Below are 24,098 nucleotides of genomic sequence, written 5' to 3' on the forward strand. Positions count from 1 at the left end.
GTCACTTTTACTCACGACATGCTAACGGCAACAAAGGATTCCATTCATTACGCTAAGCTAAGCTAGCGGCAGCGGCAGTTCAACAAATGGTGGCGTATTCCTTTAACATTGTTTAATAGCAAGTAAGACAGTTACATTATAATGGTTATAGTCTGACAGTGTCGGATTATTAAGCCTGATGATAAATCAATCATTTATATTTCCTTTCTCCTCAGAGAAACTCTCTGTAGATGAACATTGGCCTGCACTGATCCAGAAGGTGAGAATGTCACACCTGTCTGACTGGTAACTAAAGCTGAAACAAACAAAAACAATCAGCTGATCAACAGAAAATAAATCCTGTTTTAATAATTGATTAATCGTTAAACACTATCTTCTAGCACAAATGCTAAATACTGTTAGGATCTTCTGCTTTTCTCTGTTTTTGTATCATTGTAAACTTAATATTTTTGGGTTTGGGCTGTTAGCCAGACAAACCAAGACATTAGAAGATGTCACCTTGGACTTAAGGAAGTTGGGATGGGTATAATTAAACATTTTCTGACATTTAATAGCCCAAATGATTAATTGAAAAATGATCATCAAATGAAATCATAATAAGTGTACATGTATAAATTAAGATATGTATATTTGTACAAGCAGTTTGTAAAAACTGTTAGTATGTGATCCATTGGACAAATATTATCACTTGTTTCTTCACCTTGTGTGATATAACTGATGTACTCTGACCACATCCACATTTCTAAAACACAGACATTGATGAGATGTGAACAGAAAAATCTGTAATCATCCCAGCTGAGAAATTGCACTTTTGCCCGATTAACATTTCCTCTGAATTTACCAGGTGGAAACGATGATGTCTGTTATAGAGCTGCTTTTAGAAACACTGAAAGAGTTGAGAGACGGAGAGTTCCAGAAGTTCGAGAAGGTCATCGTGAGTCAAACTGACTTCTACGGATATTTCTCAGACAACCCATCGATTCAACAGGGGTCAACAGACAGACAGGACATAGTGTTTTCAGTGGTGCTGACCTACGACCAAGAGTCTGTGGAGAAGACCAAGGAGGTTTTAAAGAATATGAAGAGGACTGATCTGGTGCAGAAGTTGTCAGACAGCAGCTCAGCACCCAAAAGTAAGACAATAAACAAAACAAAACATGTTAAAATCATACAACTCGTTCTTAAAATGTCTCATACTTTCCCTCAGCTACGTAATATTATTCTCTTTACATTATAAATAATACGATTTATGATGTAGAGAAAAGAAGACTCATCTGGTGTAGAAAATGTATTTTATGATGATAATCGTTGGATGCGAGTTCACTTACTGATGACTTTTACCACTTTTCTCCTCAGAAAAACACTCAGATGCACTGATCCAGAAAGTGAGTAATGTTAACATCTGTCTGACTTTAAAGGTCCCATGACATGGTGCTCTTTGGATGCTTTTATATAGGCCTTAGTGGTCCCCTAATACTGTATCTGAAGTCTCTTTCCCGAAATTCAGCCTTGGTGCAGAGTTACAGCCACTAGAGCCAGTCCCACAATGAGCTTTCCTTAGGATGTGCCATTTCTGTGTCTGTAGCTTTAAATGCTATTGAGGAGGAGAGAGGGGGGGCAAGGTGGGGGGTGGGGGTGTGGCCCTGACCAACTGCCATACTTCGCTTGTTTGCAAGCCATGATGTCTCTCTCTTTCTCATGGGCGGGCCAAATTCTCTGGGCAGGCAAAGCAGAGAAAGGGGAGGTAACCTTGCTCCTTATGAGCTCATAAGGAGCAGAGTCCAGATCGGCCATCTGAGCTTTCATTTTCTCAAAGGCAGAGCAGGATACCCAGGGCTCGGTTTACATCTTTCGCCATTTCTAGCCACTGGGGGACCATAGGCAGGCTGGGGGAACTCATATTAATGGGAAAAAAACATCATAAAGTGAAATTTTTATTTCATGGGACCTTTAAACAACACATTTTTCATGATGAACAGATGCAGGTTAAAAACTATCATCTTTTTTTAAAAATGTTTTTTGGGGCTTTTCCGCCTTTAATGGACAGGACCGGTGAGAAAGGAGAGAGGGGGGGGGGAGACATGCCGGAAATCGTCACAGGTCAGAGTCGAACCCTAGACCTCTGCGTTGAGGCTTAAACCTCTAAATATATGTAGGCTCTGCCTGCTCTACCCACTGAGCCAACCCGGCCACCATCTGAAACATTTTAAATAATGGTACGACCCAAACTTAAAATTTATTTATTTATTCTCACAGAACTGAAGCTGCCTTCAGGTCGAGCCTTGTAGCAGTAATTTCATCTATAATTAACAATAGAATTCCTTTACCACTGACGATGAGATGAAGAAATAATAGCATTTACTTTTTTTTTTTATTGAGTTCTGAGTTGAAAGTCCGAATTCTGTGATTAAAGTCCGAATTCTGACTTTAATACAGAATTCTGAGAAAAAAGTCAGAAGTCAGAACTCAAATACATTTTTCACATGTGGCCCTAATCCTCTTCCGTATGGCTGACCTTTTTTAACAGTAAAGAGAACTTTAAAAGTTTAAACATCAAATAAACATATATTTATAATACTTTAAACCATTTTTAAAGCATTAAACAAATTCAAAACATAAAATAATGAAGATAGTTCCTTTGAGTCACTGTGACTCATTTTAGTGTTTTTGAAAAGAGTTGCAGCCTGTAAATTAAAAGAAAACAAATAACCAGTTTATAAGAAATAAAGGGAAGAATTGAGTCATCTTTTGATTTTTACTCTGTGTTTCTAAAAAACAAAAAACATACTAATCAGTAGAAAAAGTGAACAAACGGTCATCAATACAATGGCAATGACAAAATGAATCAATACCTTGTGTGATCTAGCAGGAACACCCACGTCTACACTAACATTGATGAGATGCAAAGAGACACATTTGTAATTGTCCCAGTGGATTAAATATATGTCCCATTATTGCATTGTTTATTTCAGGTAGCAACAATAGCAGCTATTAAACAGCTGCTTATGGAAACTCTGAATGATTTGAATAAAGAGGAGCTCTGTGAATTCAGTCGGTCCCTGAAGTGGTTTTTCTCCCAGAAGAACCTCCCAGACAGCCCATGGATGTGGATTGACCCAGAAGACAGAGAACTAATAGTGGATCTGATGTTGGAGATTTACGGCCAGCAGTCTGTAGAGGTGACCAGGGATGTGTTCATGGTAATGAACCGGACTGATCTGGTGCAGAGGCTGTCAAAGCCCAGCTCAGGACTCAAAGGTAAGACAGAGAAGACATAACAACTGTAGCATTACATAATCTCACATGTCTCATAAATACATTTTATAATTCATAAAATAAAAATCTAAATCAGCTTGAGTACAAACATCACCAATGTGAAATATAAAAAAACTGGGAGCAGGGATCAATAAATCATTAATTAAATCAACAACAGTCACAAAGTCTCAACCAAAATTTGAACGTGATGAGTTCAGTATTTGTTACAAGACTTTTGTGTTGTTTAAGATTTGATGTGAATTTCTTTTATTTTATTTCCTTTTTAAAGCAGTTGAGATTTATTAAAGTTGATTATACTCTCTTGGTTAAAGTAGATTATAACCCTGAGTCATTTTAAATGTCTTTTCTCCTCAGAGAAACACTCTGTGGATGAACATGGACCTGCACTGTCAGAGAGAGTGAGTCTGACTTTACACATTACAGCTTTCATTCAATAGATGCAGGTTGAAAAACCATCCTCATGTTGATCAATATAAATGATGATGTTTTAAATCGGATGATTCTCACAGTGTTTAGGTTTAGCTCTTTAGTAATAATGTTATCCACCACTGATGCTATGGTAGAATTATTGCTCCACTACTGAAGTTGAGATGAGACTATGAGAATGAAATGCTGAATGTCAAGTAGAGTAAAAACTGTCTTTGAGCCACTGTTACAGAAACAAGAATATGTTATGTTAGATCAGGTGGTAGTAATCAGTTTACAGGGATCAAACACTAAAAAGATGAAGGGTCATTGTTTGCTATGATCTTGCTAAAGAAATGAAAACAAATACAATACTGAAGTAAAACATAATTAATAGAACAGATATTAGTGTACCGTTGTCTTTATCACGCAGAAGATAAACAACTCGTATCTTTCAAATGTTTCAGGCAGCAGCAATGGCAGCTGTGAAACAGGTTCTTTTGGAAACACTGAGAAGTATTTTGTTTTTAGTCATTTTAAAGGAATATGCCGCCGTTTGTTGAAATAGGGTTATTCACCGTCTCCTATATTTATATAGGTGGGCAAACGCAACAAACGGTGGCATATTCCTTTAAGCTCACATTGCACCAAATGTATGATTGAGCCTAATGTGTGTAATTAGTTGTTCCGATACTTTCATGACTTAAATGCTATCATCGATGCAAACATTTATGTTTCATAACTACAGTGAAGATGTTACATAAATGCCGTCTGATTACTTTGAATCCATCAGGAAGTAACTATGACATCACTAACGGAGAAGCTTTTGGAAACGCTAAAAGATTTAAGTTACGGGGAGCTCGAGCAATTCAAACATGTCTGCAGTACACTAACGTGAAGAAAAGTTTCCCAAGAATCTCAGGACAGAGAATGGAGACGGCAGACAGAGATGAAATGGTGGAGCTGATGGTGGAGATCTACGGTCATCAGTCTGTGGAGGTGACCAGGGAGGTTTTAATGAAGATGAACAGGAGAGATCTGGTGCAGAGGCTGTCAGACATCAGCTCAGGATCTAAAGGTGTGAAAACCCCAGCATTATTCTAATATCAGAACTTTATATGCTAAGCATGGTCTGAATTATTTCACTTTAATGTCACTTTTTGTTCTTAATTATTAAGTGTGTATCAATCAATTAATGAAGTTTATTTAAAGTTTAAAATCCCAATTAAACAACAAAACTGTAATAATACAACAATATAAAACCGGCAACATAAAACAATAAGTTAAAATGTTAGAGCGTATATATATATATGCTGTGTTATCACATCTCCTGTTAAAATGGCAATATGTTTTAAAATTTTGCCTTCCAGTTAGAACCTGTTTCAGTAACATTACAACATATGACAGGACGCTGACTGTAAAGCAGGACTACAACATCAACGGACACTACTTTCTTTACATGTGTGATGATGTTGGCTACTGTAATCTATATACAGTAATAATGCATAATAAAACAAATTCAAACAAAATGTGGCTAGTCTGTTCTTTAGTGGACTTTACAGAGTAGACTTCACTCAACAATTTGTCCTGCACAACATATTGATCTCATATTAGAGCAGCGCTATGTAGCACATTAGCGCTTAAGCATCTAAACATATTGAACGTTACAATATGATTCTATATATAAAAATAACATTTTAAAATAAGTTCATACGTTTCTTCACAAGGGCCTTCAACAAGCTTGGAGCTTGAGGGATGTGGAAGCACTATGGTAATCCCTTACATTCATATATTTGTTTGGTTTATGTGATGTTGCAAAAAGACACATCTCCACTCATTTGCATAATGATTGTCCCCTGCAGCAGTTCTCCAGCGACTGGACTAAACTTCAACCGGAAGTTACCCTTACAGATGCAGATGAAGCTCCAACTTACAGGTACAAATAACATCCTAAATACTGTGTGACAGCAAACTGGAACTACAGGAAACACTAAGCCTTGGTATTTGGGATTTTTTTTCTCAGAAGATAGAAGATCTTTTAAATGAAATATTACAAAAATAGTGTTAATTCTACTTTTGGCACCAAAGATACTTTTTTGGGGCATTTTAGGCCTTTATTTGATAGGAAAGTTTAGACATTAAAGGAGAGAGAGAGGGGGAACGACATGCAGCTATGGACCGCATGTCGGAATTGAACCTGCAGCCGCTGCAGCGAGGACTGAGCCTCTGTACATGGGTTGTATGCTCAACAGGTGAGCTACCCAGGTGCCCCAAAAACACGCTGTCTGATCGGGGCCCAAGTTTACTTTTCCTTTAAGTTCATATACATGAACTCACTTTTTCCATTTACATTTTAGCCTTCAGTCTGAAGCAGGAATCTTTGAATGCAGTGTCTCTGGCTTGCGCTGGGTCTGTAAGGAGAAGGTCAGCTTTAAGTACCAGTTTTGCTCTTGGGAGGGAATTATGGAGAGGATGGAAAGCCTACAATACATGCCTGCAGGTCCCCTTATGGACATCACAGTCATTGCTGGGAAGTTAGATGAAGTGTACCTGCCGCACTGGATCTGCATAGGTAAGTGGACATGAAGAAAATAATAACTTAAATATATAATAGCATGTATACAAAAACTGATTCAATCCTTTTCTCCTCACTTATTGTGTTTGTGTTTTTTGCAGATGGCAACCCTGAAATATTAGACAAGTTTGCAGTCCTGCACATAGATGACTGTGGAGATTCTGTGGAAAAAGTGTCTGAGGTCACATCGTCCCATGTCAAGCTGTCTGAACCCGTTTTCTCTCTAAAAATGGTCTTGGTTAAAGTCGGCTTACCAGTGGAAATACACTGTAAAGTGTTAATATACAAGACCAACATACCATTCCTCACACTCCATGTTTACCTGATCCCACCTGATCCCGCTGTGATACAGGTTATTTCATGTCTTACTGTCACCCAAAGCAATCATGATCAGATACAGAATGGCACCACAAATACCTCGATAAATATACAACACAGACAACAATGTTGTTTTGTTTTTTTCTACAGAAATTGGACAAGACGGAAGTATCCTGTGGAAACCAAAGAATCCTAAAGCAACATCCAAAGAATCCCCTGAAAATGAATGATTGGTTCATCCTTACAGCATACCTGGACAGTGGAGAAATGTATCGTGATGTATGTTTTGAACTGCTTCAAAATCTATGGAGGGAACTGTGGTTGAGAAATTAATTGGAGACTATAGGAGTACAATCAATTAACAATTGCTCTAGTTGTTTTTATATTTCAAACGAGAAAATGTGACAAAATGATCCAGCTTCACTTTTTTTACTTTAAGTAACACACTGTACAGTAAGTCCCATGCAAAAGTCGCTCTGAAACAGTCTAAAGGCAAGAACATTTCCAAAAACATTTTCGGAGGGCTTCAAGGTTACAGGCAATAAAAAATACATTTAAATATATCTGCAACTATGACCACGCTTGACTCCATGTAATCCTCCATTTGAGCCTAACATTTTACCAATATTTGGCAATATACAGCAGATATATTCATTTTTTTGTTCCTGTTTCTAGATGTCTTTGATGTTAGTGAAAATGCTACCCCAATTCTCTTAACCTCATTTGAAAACATATAAAAACAAGAAATATATATATATATATATATAGTTATATAGTTATATATATATATAGTTATATATATATATAGTTATATATATATATATATATATAGTTATATAGTTATATATATATATATAGTTATATAGTTATATATATATATAGTTATATATATATATATATATATATATATATATAGTTATATAGTGCACTCACTTGTTTCACTTTTTATTTGTTCTTTTACAGAACTTAGTGCTCAGATATGAAAGCTCAGAACCAAATTTCTTTGACTTGTTCATGAAGGATCCAGACACAGATATTGTGCTCACACTTACACAAGAAAATGATCATCAACCAGTACAGTGGACCTGTGTAATTCTAAAAGGTCAGTTTTCTCTTCACTGCCTATGTAACTTTACATTTATTGAATATGCATCATCAGTGAAGCAGATGTCCACTGTTAGATAAAGGTAGTAAATAGCTACATATACAACATATTTTCTTTATCTCTGCATTTTTGTTTTCAGATGAATACCAAAGCAGCACTGGTCCTGTACAAGGTAAGACATTTGATATGATTCGTTTTTAGAAGAATTGCTCTTTCTTGATTTCAGTGTTTCATCATTTTCCTCATCTTACATTCATTATTCATTATTCATCATTCACAACACAACATTGCTATTTATCAATTAAGGAAACTGGACTTAAGGGTGGAAGTAACAGACTTAAAGCATAGTTGCATTTTGGCGAGAGTTATGCTTTAATTGATAATTGATTTATTTTATTGATTTATAGCAGTGTTTCTTTGATAATCAACTGGGCTGTGTTACTGTTTACCATTCATCATTCACTACACCCAGCTGACATTTATCCTTTACAGCAATCCATTTTTGTTACTTCCGCCCCAAAATGTCAATCAAAAACTCTTTTTATCACTCTATTTTTCAAGTCACGTGGATTTTTTTTTTTTATCTTCTCCATTTTTATCAATTCAGCTTTGTTACTTCCACTCCTTATACTTACACACTTATTACCTGACTGTAACGAAACCACGTTGGCGGATCATGTACTAATTTCTTGTCAACATTTTTTTATTTTAAAATGAACGAGACAATACAAAAGACAACAACAGCACCATACACAGCAATGGAAACAGGAATGAATTTTTTTTTATGGAGTAAGATACATTAGCAGTAATAAAGTTATAAAGCCTAACTGTCCCCCGAGAGCACCACCCCAAACAGCTCAATAACGTGAGATTTAAACCAAATCAAACCAATAAAAGATTGAATGTCCATTGTCCATGTCATTTTTAAAATAATGTTTAAAGAAACTGATGCCACCAGATATGAGCCTAAATCAATTTATTTTTCATCCCCTCTGCCCTCAGGGCAACACTTTGTAAATAAACATAGAATCAAGCTGATCGAGAGAGTGAGCAACATTGGAACTATTTTGGATGAGCTCCTCGACAAGGATGTCATCCAACCAGAGATGTATGATAAAATCAGGGTTCTGCCTACCTGTCAGGATAAGATGAGGGAGCTCTACTCTGGTCCCCTGAATGCCGCTGGAGCCTGCAAAGATATCTTCTACAAAATCCTTGAGGAAAAGGAGCGGTATCTAGTTGATGAGCTCAAGGAGAAGAAGTGATTGTTATAATGAAATCCATTTTTAGATCAAACATACCGTCTACCTGAACAGAAAAGTTTTTTTATACAATCACTGTAATTGTATAGCAATAGCAAGCAGGCATAACATTAACATTAATATTTCCCCTTTGTTAAATAGCAATGGGTAAATATTAATGTTAATGCTATATGTATAATCAGAGCTCTTGTATTTTATTTTACACTTAAATTAGTTGAAACTGGTATGGAGTGTGGTGCCTTTCCTGCCCTGATCAGTGAGGCTCATTTTTCATGAGATGAGAAATCAAGTTTTAAACCAGATTTATCAAACAATCATGTAACAAATGAATGAAGGTTCCCATCAGACATGTAATGTTTTTATCAAGCAAACACCAAATGAGTGTAAGGAGTCTGTTTTTAACATAATTTATGAAAATTAAAATATGCTTGATCATAAATGATTATCCATAAGTTTAGCATGTAAAGCAGGTTTGACCTCATTTATGCTAAAGATGCTAAAATATGGTTTTATCTTGTTTCTTGTCTTTTTTATGCACAATAAGAATAGCTTTACTGTTAGAGGGTCATCCAAAATGTTTGTATTTTGAAATTTATATAAATCAATAAGAAAATCTTCTGTTGCTATGTGCAGTTCTTACATATGGAGTGTCTTAAAACCATTACCAGTATATGGTATAATGTATATAAATATAATGTAATAAATAATTTATTAAAAGAAGATTTGGCAAATTTTTCATGGGCGCAACCCACATACTCAGCGCAATTCGAAAGGGAATTGAACAGGCTTTCCAACGGTATAAGGTTTATTGCCAATAAACATATAGAAATAATTTACCAAACACAAATGTCCTTACTTTTTGTGCTAAGTTTATATACCATACCTAGAGATTGGCATGGTTTTATGTCAGCCTAATAGCTGGTTTGATTTGCATTGAGAGATGATCTTATGGAAAGTACCCCATGCCAATCTCTAGGTATGGTGAAGGGTATGTGACGATGTGGGGCTATTTTAAATCCAAAGGCCAAGGGAACTTTATCAGGATGCATAGTATCCTGGATCCATGAAATAACTGGCCTTTAAAAATAAAAATCTGCCTGCCTCTATGGGAATTTAACATAGGGGTGTACTGACTTATGCCCCCTGTATTTTAAGGAAGAACATTTATTTATTTATGATAGATTATTCATTCACAAAGAAAAAAAAAATTGTATTCCTCTTTTTAGTCAACTTTAGCATGGGTGTATTCACTTGTGCTTAGCATTGTATGTGTGTGTGTGTGTGTGTGTGTATATATATGGGATACTTTAATACTTTTCCCTGACAGATTTAGTGTTGTTAGGAGTGTCTGGTCTTGCCATGCTGCAAGCCAGATTTCCCATACGAGCCCACAGAGATCGAACTGAACGTTTTTTTTCAATGTATGTGACAAGAATCTTTTTTTTTTAGTGAAAGTAAAAAGTCATCAAAAAACTTTTTATTCTTGCTTTCTATTTTATTTTAGACCACTTTGCTTTGACTCGAAAGCCATGAACCACACGAGAATCACAGGAATCTATAACAACTTTTATAAATGGAAAACATTTATTTGTATAGCACCTTTCAACAACAAGGTAATTCAAAGTGCTTTATGTACGATATAAAAAGGTTTTAAGAAAAATATACAGTAAAAAAAAAAGTATAATAACAATGATTTTAAATTGAAAATAAAAATATATATCAAAGGCATATACTATGTAATTTATCCTCAACAAAAAACAAAACAATTTTTTTTTACCCCAATAACCTCAGTGTTAATGTGTACACCACATCAGATGTTTTGAGAACCATTGTGGTAGATTTCTTTTGTTCCATTTCTGTAACTGAAATACTGATATGTGCTTACATTTAAACATTGTCAGAGCTTAAGATGATTCCCTTTATCCCTGTACCCCTTTACATTCTGTAAACTGTAAACACTGTGCTGCTAAAAAAAACTGGAATGAGCACCTGATCTGTTGCTATAACGGAAGCTAAAGGAACTCATGATCTGTTTTCATGCTTTAAAATAGTTACAATCATTTTAAAAGTTGTTTTAAAAACTTGCAATATTCAGTTTGACTGACATGAATAAAAAAAACAACTTACATTTCCTCTTGTGTTCCTCTGTGCTAGAGATCGCAATACTGTTACATTATTGAGTATCAATATCATCAAGTATTGTATTAGGTATTTAAGTGTAGTTGCTGAAGAGATAAACCTGAATGCAGCCTCAGTTCTGTGACTGGTTTGTCATGATAAAAAATTATCATTTTTTTTTTTTTTTTATCATAATTTATCAGCTCAAGTTGCGGGAATGATTTTCAACTGGGCATGCATTGAATGAAAGCTGTGTGTAGAGTCAGACACAGATGTGCCTCTGCTCACTCTCTGGATCCGTGCAGACAGGTGTTCATCCACAGAGTTTCTCTGAGGAGAGAGAACATTTCAAAAATCTGATCAAAATCAGTTGCTTTTAAGTCAAACACTTCATTGCAAAAAGAGTGAAGTCTACAGTTATGCTAGTGACTCTGTGAGGCTGTATGTTGGCATGATAATGCTAAACAGGTAGAGCGTTGCCATGGTAACTATCTCAGTTTAACATTATGACATTTGCTAACTAGAAGGGCACTCAGAGTGCAGACCTCGGCAAAGGCATGCCCTATCTCGTAACGTTAATGTCACAGTCGGAAACTCATTCATCTGATTATTCTGACACCACATTAATGTAGCACAAATGCCTTAATGTAATTATTTTGTTAACCAAAATAAAACAATTAATAAAATTGATGAGTTCTTCGTTGGCAAATGCTACACCCTTTCACCAAGTTTCATTAAAATCGAGCCAGTAGTTTTTCTGTAATCCTGCTGACAGACAGACAACCCTGAGAGACCCTGTCCTCTGCCTGTATTTGCTCTTTTCTTTTGCTGTGTTCGGGACGTTTCTGAGCGTCAGCCTTTGGGCCCTGGGTGTGTAGCCCCCCAGCCAATAATAGCAAGCAGGCTGTGAGGGCTGGACTCTATAAAAATGTAGCGCCAGATCGTTAGCAAGCATCCAAGAGGAACCTACGAAAATGGCGAACACAGCACTGAAAAAACGCAAGTGGACAAAGCTTGTTCCCAAAATGAGAGTTAATGAGCATGTTTACATGCACACTAATATTACACTTTATTCCAAATATGACAATATTACCAATTTGATACGGGTCATGCAAACAGCATATTCCATTCGGATATTCCGAATAAGGCCTTCAAATAAAAGCTTTTTCAGATTGAGACGTGGAATATGCCGGGATTATTCAGAGTTTTGAGGACATTCTTTGGAAATGTGTACAGCGCATTCGTAGTATGCATCCCAATTGTTTTTTTTTTCTGTAGTTTGCAACAGTTTACAGACAGTTTCTGGCTTCTTGCCTGTTTACGGCTTACGGTCAGCTCTGCGCGTTTCTACACAAACCAATTAGCCAACAGTTTGCAGAGAGGTGCGTGCCAAGAAGAAAAGAAGGTGAAACACACCTACTTTAAGCGTCATGAAAGACTTGGAAGTCTAGTAGTTAGTAGGAATATTGTCTCTTTCTAAATAAGGGCAAAACACAGAATATTGCGTGCGTGTAAATGTAGTCAGTCTGAGAGCTGGCGAGCAGAGCAGGATGGGGTCAGGGTGTGTGCTCTTCTGGTGTCGTTGAGCCGGGGAGGAGGGGGCAAGTTTGAATGTTGCATTTACAAACCGCAACAGACAGATCTTACTCATTCTGCCTTTAATGACCAACATGAACTTTCCTCACAGTGAATGCACTAATACATGTTATCAATTTGATAATTTATAAAATGCCTATTTTATAGTTTCTAACGATCTTTGCACGTAAAATTAATGATTACTTTTATTGACTTTTGGGTGTTTTATTCAATGTTTAAATGGTTTTAAAACAGTATCGTGACTAAACTTTGACATAAACCAGTCTGTGCTTCACACAACATCCTTTGATCTTAACTATTAGTCAAAATAATTAATTTCTGCTTTTTTTTAACACAAACATTAGTTATAATGTCATATAAATTAGGTTTATTGACCATGAATTTAAAAATAAAACGTTGAAAAAAAGTGCCAAAAACTTTTTTTAAAGTGTCAAAAGCATAAAGAAGAGCCAAAAATGCTAGAAAAAGCACCAAAAATTCTAATTCACTTTTGACCTGGATGGACAAGTTTATGGTCGACGGGAAGACCACACAAGGGTTAACAGTTTGTTTGTTCCACAACTTACCTTTGGATCCTGAGCTGGTGTCTGACAATATTTGCACCAGATCATTCCTGTCTATTTGCTTTAAAACCTTCATGGTCACCTCCACAGACTGCTGGATGTAGGTCTTCCACATCTGATTCACCAGGTCAAACATGTTACTGTTCTCCAGTTTGCTCCTTGGGATGCGTTCACGGCCCGCCCCGATGTCACTGTTCTCCAGTTGCCATATGAATTGTTCGAACTCTTGCTTATTCAAATCTTGCAGCATAATCAAAATCCTCTCTTTATCCGTTGTGACTGTTGCTGCCTGATGAATACAAAGCGATAAAACAAAGGGATGTGATCTTTACTATTGCTGAAGAGATTACTTCAATGCATCCGTTGTGCAAGAACCGTCCAATTAAATTCATGAGTTTAGTTTGAATCATAATTTAAAATACTGGATTTTCAACCTGCTTCTTATTGAATGAATGCTGTGTTCAGACTGATGTGATATTACTCACCTTCTTCATCAGTGCAGATAGGCGGGCATCCAGAGAGGGTTTCTCTGAGGACAAAGGAAATAGAAAATGTTGCGTGATTGATCACTACATCTGACTATAAAAACTTTGTATCAGACTCTCTTGGGTTTTATAACAGGTCATATTAGCTGCTGCTAATTCCACGAATAACTTGATAAAAGGCCAAAATTAAACTTATCAGGTTTGTGTACTATTTCCAGCCTGTGTTTGAGACTCAGCCAAAGATCTTTCGTGAGGGTTTTGAAGATTTCTATAGTGGTTCTGTAGTTCCAGCAACTCCAACAGAGTGATACGTCTCTTCTTTATTGTCATTGACACGGCAAACAGAAGCTGCTAATATAGATCCAGACTCTGTCTCTCAGAAGCTCTTGCTTTGATTGATTTGTCCTTGACTTGCTCGTCCTGCTTTTGAACCAAACTTTTCCCCTCATTACCTGCCTGTTTTTGAGTCACTCAGTGCATTAGTGTCTGCTTCTAAGGTGAACTAAGACATATTGTTTAAGCATAACATTTACAGTAAATGGTAAAACTGAAACCACCAGGCTACAGTTTCAAATGTTCGGGTAATATGGATTAAAAGTGCAGTAGGAAAGACTTATAAAACTAACTTTCTGTCATATTTACTGAAACTGACCCTATGTTCCAGTAGAACTACATGAAGCAGGTAATTTAAAAAAAAACATCTGGCTCCTCTGGCTCCACCTACAGCACTGTAGTGCGATTTGCAAAAAACCACAGCTCCCTGTTCAGATGCACAAATCAGAACTGAGAAGTTGTCGATGTTCAAATTTCTTGGCGAAGTCCTGGATCTTCACAATCATACCTACAGCACCTTTAAGTTGAATGTAAAACAAAAAATCAAAGGTTGGTTTAAAAGCAGCTTTTCTGTCCTGCTTCATGGTCAGAAAATAGAAAACAACTCACTGTCACTTAGACCCTGTATGGGGGACTGCCCACATGTCTCTTCAACAAACAAAAAAAGAGATAAATACACAATGTTCAGTTACAAAAAAAAGATTAATTTGAGACACTTATATCATACAAATGTAATGAAAATATATATAATATTTGATATATTCATAATACAGTTAATCATTTTGCAGCTGCACATGAAATGACAACTGCATACTAAATGTATTTGTTCTAAACTTCATGCATTAATAACAAAAATACAACAGCAGGCAAACCAAAGTACCAGAATACTACACCAAATAGCCGGCCCTGTTAAGACTTGTGAATTCAGGCAAAGACAGTTTGTTTGTTTAAAATGTCTGATGTGAAGTAAAAAAAACAGCAACTCAGAATCTACGATACTGCTGAGGTACATACTAGGACGCTTATCTAATTTTCATTTTATTAATATGTTTATTTATTTTTATAAACATTGCATAATACATTTATTGCACAACATCGAGCTAAATCCAATTTGCATCTGTCATCCCTAAGTCTTCCAGATCCTACAGTCATCTCTTTGGTTTCAAAAATACGAACAGAGGCCCAATATTAAACATTAATTAAATTGTCTTTATTCTAATAGAAAGAATTGTCATGTTGTGACTGAAATTTCAAAGTGCAATTCTTATAAATACTCATTATATGCAACATCTTACCTTCTGAATCGGCAGAGTTTTGATAGTCAACTGAAATAAAATACAGAACAAAAAATGATTGCTGATATTGTGGTTTCATGTATTGTATTCACAACAAAAGGTTCAATAACAAGACACTTTAGATGAATAGAACAATTGTAGTGCATACACTGGTTTCTCATTTTCTTTAATGTAATAATGTTCATTTATATTTGAATTATAAGAGCCAGTAGGAGCCATTAGTGAGACAAGGTGGAGCCCACATAAACGCCATTAATATAACTGTTTTGTTTTTTTTAACCAATGGGTCTGTTCCAATACCCATAAATCGATGAATGAAATGAAGTAAACTGGAAGTTCCCCTCATTATCATGTAATCAATGACATGTAAACACATTAATCAAATACAGCCAAATTATTTCATGCACAGAGCAGCAAGTCCATATTGAGTATGCATTGGAATTGGACCTAAAAATGTGATTCGGCTCTCTTTCATTTACATATATCTTTCTTGTATGCATTATGCATAATAATAATGCATTATGCATAATAATAATGCATTATGTTTCACATATAGTGAAGGTAATATTGTTTTTTTGTAATTGGTATTTTATTGAGTTTTTGTACATTAACATTATTAAATTCTAGTCTACAGCTCAAGTGACATATGTACATGTATGAAGGTAATATTGTTTAATAACCACTGACCTTTTTGAATTTCACAGATCCATACGGGTTCACACTGTGGTTTACCCTTCTTCTTTTTGTTAAGGGGTGAGAGTGTAAGGTGGAAGTTTGTGTCTGGATTCTCAATGAACACCTCATAGAAATTTGGATCTTGGCTATCGTATCTGAGGGTTATTTTCTGTGTAAAAAAATAACATAAAAGCGAGAGTAGTTAGACTTTGGCAAAGTTAGAGTCAAGGTAAATCTTATACAGGAGTAAAGGAGTTCTCTGGTCAAACTAAATTGTTTAGTGATGGTGGTTTGTCTGGCTGCTGTGTGGTCAACTGAACATGCCTCTGCTCTCTGGCACACACTGAACGCAGGAATTAAGGCCCACTCTAAACAAAGCTGCTGTATTTACGACTCTTGAAGTAGCTAATGTGTGGCCAAAATGTCAATAGATTTGTAACTAGGCTCGTTTTTGGGGCCTTAGTAATGAGAATGTTGGCAACACTTACAAATGTGCATGGATGGCCAACACAAACAATGAGACATCATGTTTTCTAATATTTAAATAGAGAAGTCATTATTGTAGTGATGTGCCTTGTTTTATGCAATATTATGAGACTGTAACTGCAGCATTGCTCTCATAGACCATTTACTGTCTGTGTTCAATCTGCTTAGTATTATGTATTCACTTCATACCTGTGGGGCAATTTGCATTTGGCTGAACTCTAAGGTGACAGTGCCTGAAGTTTAAACATCTTGACTTTCTACACAACTTGATTTCTATGTATGCCCACACACTGATATGCCACATTGATGTCATATATTTTATATGACACTAGTCAGCTCACAATTTGAAAAAAATAAACTACTATACTTAATACTTTTAGAACAGCAAGTGTTGTTAAACAAACTTCTGGGTTTTATATTTTACAGAAACTGATGATTAGCTTTGTGACTTGAATGTAACACTAATACATGAGAGGCACAAACTGGTTCTAGGTCTCCCCATCTGAGTTCACTGTTCTGAGCCAATTAACCTGAGTAGAAACAGGTGTTCCAGCCTTTGCTTCAAAAAGGGACCCAAGGATACATGTGAACTATGTTCACAGATTTAATTGATGTTGCAAACTGTACCTCTGGGAGAATTTTTGCCATGGGTATGTCTGCTGCGAGTTTGAAACCCTGCTGCATTTTCAGGTACTTGTCTGGGCGTGGCTTTTCGATTCTTTTGTATCCTTTTTTCTCCTTCTTTTTGTCCACTGTCTGGAAAAAAAATCAATATAAGCACAAAGCTGCTTCAAGGTTACAGTGGCAAACATTTTCTATCCGTAATTTAAAGTACATTCATGAACAAACAATATGGTTTTAACAATAGAGTATTAGGGTCACTATTGGGAAAAAATAAAATGTATGATTTAAAGCAACACTAGAGAACTTTTTGTAACTTAAAATAATGTTTGGTTTCAGTGGTCCATTAACTTGTAACAGGGTGAACAGCACTTCTGCATTCGCTTTGCGGCTCTCTACCAGCTATAACCGCACTATGCAAGTTTTCCAGATCGGGTAGCAGATCTGTAGTTTGAATGAGACATAATGGGACAATTCCGCTTCTAAGCTGTAGGGGGACCTAAGCAGGAAAAGTTCTCTAGTGTTGCTTTAAAGAATAGTCACTGAGGAAATGGTCATTATAATAAAGTCGTACATCTGAGAAAAAATTATCACAACAAACCCACATCAGCAAAGTCTGAGACCATTACCGCCAGTTCAGTTAGAGTCACTTACGTTAAGAAATTGACTATTTATATCAACTTGTTAAGAAGTTAAATTTGGCAGAAAAGGGTCTGCTGTTTGAGGTAGACTTTTTTGTCTCAACATTCTCATGTTTTTTTTTTTAATATTTTTATTCCCTCAAGTACGACTTTATTCCCATAGTTGTACAACTTTTAAAATATTAAAGCATTAGAAACGCATTTCACTTTTGTTTTCTTTTTAAACACTGGCCTTAATACTCCATTGTAGGCTTTGGTATGGAATCTCATTATGTTACGCATTTGTGACTAGTATTAAGGAATTAGTAAGATATTCAGTAACCTGTTGTAGGCCATGATCATGTGGGATCAGGTAAACATGCAGTCTGAGGAATGATGTGTTGGGTATGTAGTATATTAACACTTGACAGCCTATTTTCACAGGCAAGCCCATTTTTATCAGAACCGCTCTTGGAGAGAAAACGGGTTCAGACAGCTTGACATGGGACGATGTGACCTCAGACACTTTTTCCACAGAATCTCCACAGTCATCTATGTGCAGGACTGCAAACTTGTCTAATATTTCAGGGTTGCCATCTGCAAAAAACACAAACACAATAAGTGAAGAAAAAAGGATTGAATCAGTTTTTGTATACATGCTATTATATATTTAAGTTATTATTTTCTTCATGTCCACTTACCTATGCAGATCCAGTGCGTCAGGTACACTTCATCTAACTTCCCAGCAATGACTGTGATGTCCATAAGGGGACCTGCAGGCATGTATTGTAGGCTTTCCATCCTCTCCATAATTCCCTCCCAAGAGCAAAACTGGTACTTAAAGCTGACCTTCTCCTTACAGACCCAGCGCAAGCCAGAGACACTGCATTCAAAGATTCCTGCTTCAGACTGAAGGCTAAAATGTAAATGGAAAAAGTGAGTTCATGTATATGAACTTAAAGGAACACAGCAAAGTAAAAGTAAACTTGGGCCCCGATCAGACAGCGTGTTTTTGGGGCACCTGGGTAGCTCACCTGTTGAGCAGCGTTCCCCCTCTCTCTCTCCTTTAATGTCTAAACTTTCCTATCAAATAAAGGCCTAAAATGCCCAAAAAAAAGTATCTTTGGTGCCAAAAGTAGAATTAACACTATTTTTGTATTATTTCATTTAAAAGATCTTCTATCTTCTGAGAAAAAAAATCCCAAATACCAAGGCTTAGTGTTTCCTGTAGTTCCAGTTTGCTGTCACACAGTATTTAGGATGTTATTTGTACCTGTAAGTTGGAGCTTCATCTGCATCTGTAAGGGTAACTTCCGGTTGAAGTTTAGTCCAGTCGCTGGAGAACTGCTGCAGGGGACAATCATTATGCAAATGAGTGGAGATGTGTCTTTTTGCAACATCACATAAACCAAACAAATATATGAATGTAAGGGATTACCATAGTGCTTCCACATCCCTCAAGCTCCAAGCTTGTTGAAGGCCCTTGTGAAGAAACGTATGAACTTATTTTAAAATATGTTATTTTTATATATAGAATCATATTGTAACGTTCAATATGTTTAGATGCTTAAGCGCTAATGTGCTACATAGCGCTGCTCTAATATGAGATCAATATGTTGTGCAGGACAAATTGTTGAGTGAAGTCTACTCTGTAAAGTCCACTAAAGAACAGACTAGCCACATTTTGTTTGAATTTGTTTTGTTATGCATTATTACTGTATATAGATTACAGTAGCCAACATCATCACACATGTAAAGAAAGTAGTGTCCGTTGATGTTGTAGTCCTGCTTTACAGTCAGTGTCCTGTCTTATGTTGTAATGTTACTGAAACAGGTTCTAACTGGAAGGCAAAATTTTAAAACATATTGCCAATTTAACAGGAGATGTGATAGCACAGCATATATATACGCTCTAACATTTTAACTTATTGTTTTATGTTGCCGGTTTTATATTTTTGTATTATTACAGTTTTGAGACTATGTTTAATAGGGATTTTAAACTTTAAATAAACTTCATTAATTGATTGATACACTTAATAATTAAGAACAAAAAGTGACATTAAAGTGAAATAATTCAGACCATGCTTAGCATATAAAGTTCTGATATTAGAATAATGCTGGGGTTTTCACACCTTTAGATCCTGAGCTGATGTCTGACAACCTCTGCACCAGATCTCTCCTGTTCATCTTCATTAAAACCTCCCTGGTCACCTCCACAGACTGATGACCGTAGATCTCCACCATCAGCTCCACCATTTCATCTCTGTCTGCCGTCTCCATTCTCTGTCCTGAGATTCTTGGGAAACTTTTCTTCATGTTAATGTACTGCAGGACATGCTTGAATTGCTCGAGCTCCCCGTAACTTAAATCTTTTAGCGTTTCCAAAAGCTTCTCCATTAGTGATGTCATAGTTACTTCCTGATGGATTCAAAGTAATCAGACGGCATTTATGTAACATCTTCACTGTAGTTGTGAAACATAAATGTTTGCATCGATGATAGCATTTAAGTCATGAAAGTATCGGAACAACTAATTACACACATTAGGCTCAATCATACATTTGGTGCAATGTGAGGAATACGCCACCGTTTGCCCACCTATATAAATATAGGAGACGGTGAATAACCCTATTTCAACAAACGGTGGCGTATTCCTTTAAAATGACTAAAAACAAAATACTTCTCAGTGTTTCCAAAAGAACCTGTTTCACAGCTGCCATTGCTGCTGCCTGAAACATTTGAAAGATACGAGTTGTTTATCTTCTGCGTGATAAAGACAACGGTACACTAATATCTGTTCTATTAATTATGTTTTACTTCAGTATTGTATTTGTTTTCATTTCTTTAGCAAGATCATAGCAAACAATGACCCTTCATCTTTTTAGTGTTTGATCCCTGTAAACTGATTACTACCACCTGATCTAACATAACATATTCTTGTTTCTGTAACAGTGGCTCAAAGACAGTTTTTACTCTACTTGACATTCAGCATTTCATTCTCATAGTCTCATCTCAACTTCAGTAGTGGAGCAGTGGAGCAATAATTCTACCATAGCATCAGTGGTGAATAACATTATTACTAAAGAGCTAAACCTAAACACTGTGAGAATCATCCGATTTAAAACACGTGGTTGGTTTTTAATCATCATTTATATTGATCAACATGAGGATGGTTTTTCAACCTGCATCTATTGAATGAAAGCTGTAATGTGTAAAGTCAGACTCACTCTCTCTGACAGTGCAGGTCCATGTTCATCCACAGAGTGTTTCTATGAGGAGAAAAGACATTTAAAATGACTCAGGGTTATAATCTACTTTAACCAAGAGAGTATAATCAACTTTAATAAATCTCAACTGCTTTAAAAAGGAAATAAAATTAAAGCTGCAAGCAGCGATGCACGGGCCCTCGCTCCTCTACGCGTGTCGGGGTCACCGGCGGTCGCCGCTCCTTGCGACCGTGCAATTGCGCGGCACTCAGACACCGCAAATCGTCACCAATGAAAAGGGAACTCCCTGCTGCGTTCAATGATACCTCACACAAGACTCTACCTTAGATGGGTCAGCATTTATGAAAGGGGGCGTGGCTTGAACATAGGGGGCGGGCCAAACCATCACCAATGAAGAAGTAACTCTCTGCTGAGTTCATTGATACCTCACACAATGGTCAACCTTAAATCGGTCAAACGTTATGAAAGGGGGCGTTGCTTAAGCATAGGGGGTGGGCCAAACCATCAGCAATGAAGAAGCAACTCTCTGCTGAGTTCACTGATACCTCACACAATGGTCAACCTTAAATTGTTCAAATGTTATGAAAGGGGGTGTGGCTTAAGCATAGGGGGCGGGCCAAACATCACCAATGAAGAAGCAACTCTCTGCTGAGTTCAATGACACCTCACACAAGACCCTACCTTAAACGGTTCAAATGTTATGAAAGGGGCGTGGCTTAAGCATAGGGGCGGGCCAAACCATCACCAATGAAGAAGCAACTCTCTGGTGAGTTCAATGACACCTCACACAAGACTCTACCTTAAACGATACAAATGTTATGAAAGGGGGCGTGACCTGAGTAAGTGGGCGTGGTTATATTATAGAAGCCGGCTCATTATCACATATAGACCACACATTCTAAGTTTCATGTAAATCGGATGATGTTTGTCATATAAGGCGCATTTCCTGTTGCCAGCGGGGGGCGCTATGACCAAAAGTCAAATATGGCTTGTAGGTGTCCTCAGGCCTGGACCCTTGTCAATCGTGAGAATTTTCGGATAGATACGACAACGTACACTCAAGTTACAACAATTTATTTGTTCATCGCTCAACACTCAAAATGGCCGCCACGCCACGCCCACACCGTCAGACGAAAAGTTTTTCTTTTAATAACTTTTCATCTTTAAGGTGTTGGGATGATAGAGACCAAGTTTGAAGTACATCGGATGAAATCTCTAGGAGGAGTTTGTTAAAGTATAGCACCTTGACTTTTAGGCCTACTTCCTGTTGCCACTAGGGGGCGCTATGACTTTAAGTAAATATCGGCCTTTATTTGTCCTCAGGGTTGGACTCTTATGAATCCTGAGCCAATCGGACAATGTACACTCTAGTTACACCCACTTCCTGTTTCGGCGGCGAAACGCACAAAATGGCCGCCCCGCCACGGCCACGCCCTATGACGAAAAGTTTTTCTTTTAACAACTTTTCATCTTTAATGTCTTAAGATGGTACAGACCGAATTTGAAGTTGATCGGATGAAATCTCTAGGAGGAGTTCGTTAAAGTACGACATGTGGAAATGGCCAAAATCGCACTAATTTCGAACTTTGAAATCAAAATGGCGGACTTCCTGTTGGGCTTAGGGTATGGCTTCAATGACGTTTTTTGTACATCTTGACATGATACATATGTGTACCAAGTTTCGTGAGTCTACGTTAAACGCATTGCAGGGGCTCAATTTTTTTAACATTGTAGGGGGCGCTAGCGAGCCATTTTTGCACGCATATTCCCGAAACCCTTAAAATACGTAAATTTTCACCAGACTTGATGCGACCGCCAAATTTGGTGAGTTTTTGAATATGTTAAGCCCCTCAAAAAGCCAATTCATTTGCCGGGAAAATAATTCCTTCAGTTTCAATAGGGCCTTCGCCGCTGTCGGCGCTCGGGTCCTAATAAAAGAAATTCACATCAAATCTTAAACAACACAAAAGTCTTGTAACAAATACTGAACTCATTACGTTCAAATTTTGGTTGAGGCTTTGTGACTGTTGTTGATTTAATTAATGATTTATTGATCCCTGCTCCCAGTTTTTTTATATTTCACATTGGTGATGTTTGTACTCAAGCTGATTTAGATTTTTATTTTATGAATTATAAAATGTATTTATGAGACATGTGAGATTATGTAATGCTACAGTTGTTATGTCTTCTCTGTCTTACCTTTGAGTCCTGAGCTGGGCTTTGACAGCCTCTGCACCAGATCAGTCCGGTTCATTACCATGAACACATCCCTGGTCACCTCTACAGACTGCTGGCCGTAAATCTCCAACATCAGATCCACTATTTGTGCTCTGTATTCTGGGTCAATCAACATCCATGAGCTGTCTGGGAGGTTCTTCTGGGAGAAAAACCACTTCAGGGACCGCTTGAATTCCCAGAGCTCCTCATTATTCAAATCATTCAGAGTTTCCATAAGCAGCTGTTTAATAGCTGCTATTGTTGCTACCTGAAATAAACAATACAATAATGGGACATATATTTAATCCACTGGGACAATTACAAATGTGTCTCTTTGCATCTCATCAATGTTAGTGTAGACGTGGGTGTTCCTGCTAGATCACACAAGGTATTGATTCATTTTGTCATTGCCATTGTATTGATGACCGTTTGTTCACTTTTTCTACTGATTAGTATGTTTTTTGTTTTTTAGAAACACAGAGTAAAAATCAAAAGATGACTCAATTCTTCCCTTTATTTCTTATAAACTGGTTATTTGTTTTCTTTTAATTTACAGGCTGCAACTCTTTTCAAAAACACTAAAATGAGTCGCAGTGACTCAAAGGAACTATCTTCATTATTTTATGTTTTGAATTTGTTTAATGCTTTAAAAATGGTTTAAAGTATTATAAATATATGTTTATTTGATGTTTAAACTTTTAAAGTTCTCTTTACTGTTAAAAAAGGTCAGCCATACAGAAGAGGATTAGGGCCACATGTGAAAAATGTATTTGAGTTCTGACTTCTGACTTTTTTCTCAGAATTCTGTGATTAAAGTCAGAATTCTGACTTTAATCACAGAATTCGGACTTTCAACTCAGAACTCAATAAAAAAAAAGTAAATGCTATTATTTCTTCATCTCATCGTCAGTGGTAAAGGAAT

General features: G+C 36.7%; 3 protein-coding genes across 3 annotated transcripts in view; 2 read left to right on the forward strand and 1 right to left on the reverse strand.

Moving 5' to 3' along the window:
• Positions 1–632: 632 nt before the first annotated feature.
• Positions 633–4,468, forward strand: LOC118496159. Its single transcript, XM_036006723.1, has 5 exons — positions 633–1,133; positions 1,357–1,385; positions 2,973–3,258; positions 3,631–3,674; positions 4,149–4,468. Exons 1-5 carry the CDS (start codon positions 854–856, stop codon positions 4,242–4,244), a joined length of 735 nt encoding a protein of 244 aa, XP_035862616.1. The 5' UTR covers positions 633–853; the 3' UTR covers positions 4,245–4,468.
• Positions 4,469–4,566: 98 nt separating this feature from the next.
• Positions 4,567–9,567, forward strand: LOC116060092 (NACHT, LRR and PYD domains-containing protein 1 homolog). Its single transcript, XM_031313508.1, has 9 exons — positions 4,567–4,759; positions 5,409–5,452; positions 5,544–5,617; positions 6,039–6,253; positions 6,358–6,608; positions 6,725–6,853; positions 7,538–7,676; positions 7,819–7,851; positions 8,682–9,567. Exons 1-9 carry the CDS (start codon positions 4,612–4,614, stop codon positions 8,942–8,944), a joined length of 1,296 nt encoding a protein of 431 aa, XP_031169368.1. The 5' UTR covers positions 4,567–4,611; the 3' UTR covers positions 8,945–9,567.
• A 935-nt stretch (positions 9,568–10,502) lies between these two features.
• The window catches only part of LOC116060966, a 51,235-nt gene continuing 37,639 nt past the window's right edge, over positions 10,503–24,098 (reverse strand). Inside the window, exons 23-36 of the mRNA XM_036006558.1 lie at positions 23,159–23,444; positions 20,960–21,003; positions 19,866–20,151; positions 19,172–19,215; positions 19,007–19,080; positions 18,435–18,649; positions 18,077–18,330; positions 17,120–17,248; positions 16,019–16,175; positions 15,332–15,361; positions 14,646–14,684; positions 13,704–13,747; positions 13,222–13,507; positions 10,503–11,389 (exon numbers count right to left, since the gene is read on the reverse strand). Of these exons, the coding sequence (XP_035862451.1) occupies positions 11,373–11,389; positions 13,222–13,507; positions 13,704–13,747; positions 14,646–14,684; positions 15,332–15,361; positions 16,019–16,175; positions 17,120–17,248; positions 18,077–18,330; positions 18,435–18,649; positions 19,007–19,080; positions 19,172–19,215; positions 19,866–20,151; positions 20,960–21,003; positions 23,159–23,444 (1,905 nt within the window). The 3' untranslated portion in view covers positions 10,503–11,372. The remainder of the gene's footprint in view (positions 11,390–13,221; positions 13,508–13,703; positions 13,748–14,645; positions 14,685–15,331; positions 15,362–16,018; positions 16,176–17,119; positions 17,249–18,076; positions 18,331–18,434; positions 18,650–19,006; positions 19,081–19,171; positions 19,216–19,865; positions 20,152–20,959; positions 21,004–23,158; positions 23,445–24,098) is intronic.

Source organism: Sander lucioperca, chromosome 10, assembly GCF_008315115.2.
Source record: "Sander lucioperca isolate FBNREF2018 chromosome 10, SLUC_FBN_1.2, whole genome shotgun sequence".
Classification (NCBI taxonomy): domain Eukaryota; kingdom Metazoa; phylum Chordata; class Actinopteri; order Perciformes; family Percidae; genus Sander; species Sander lucioperca.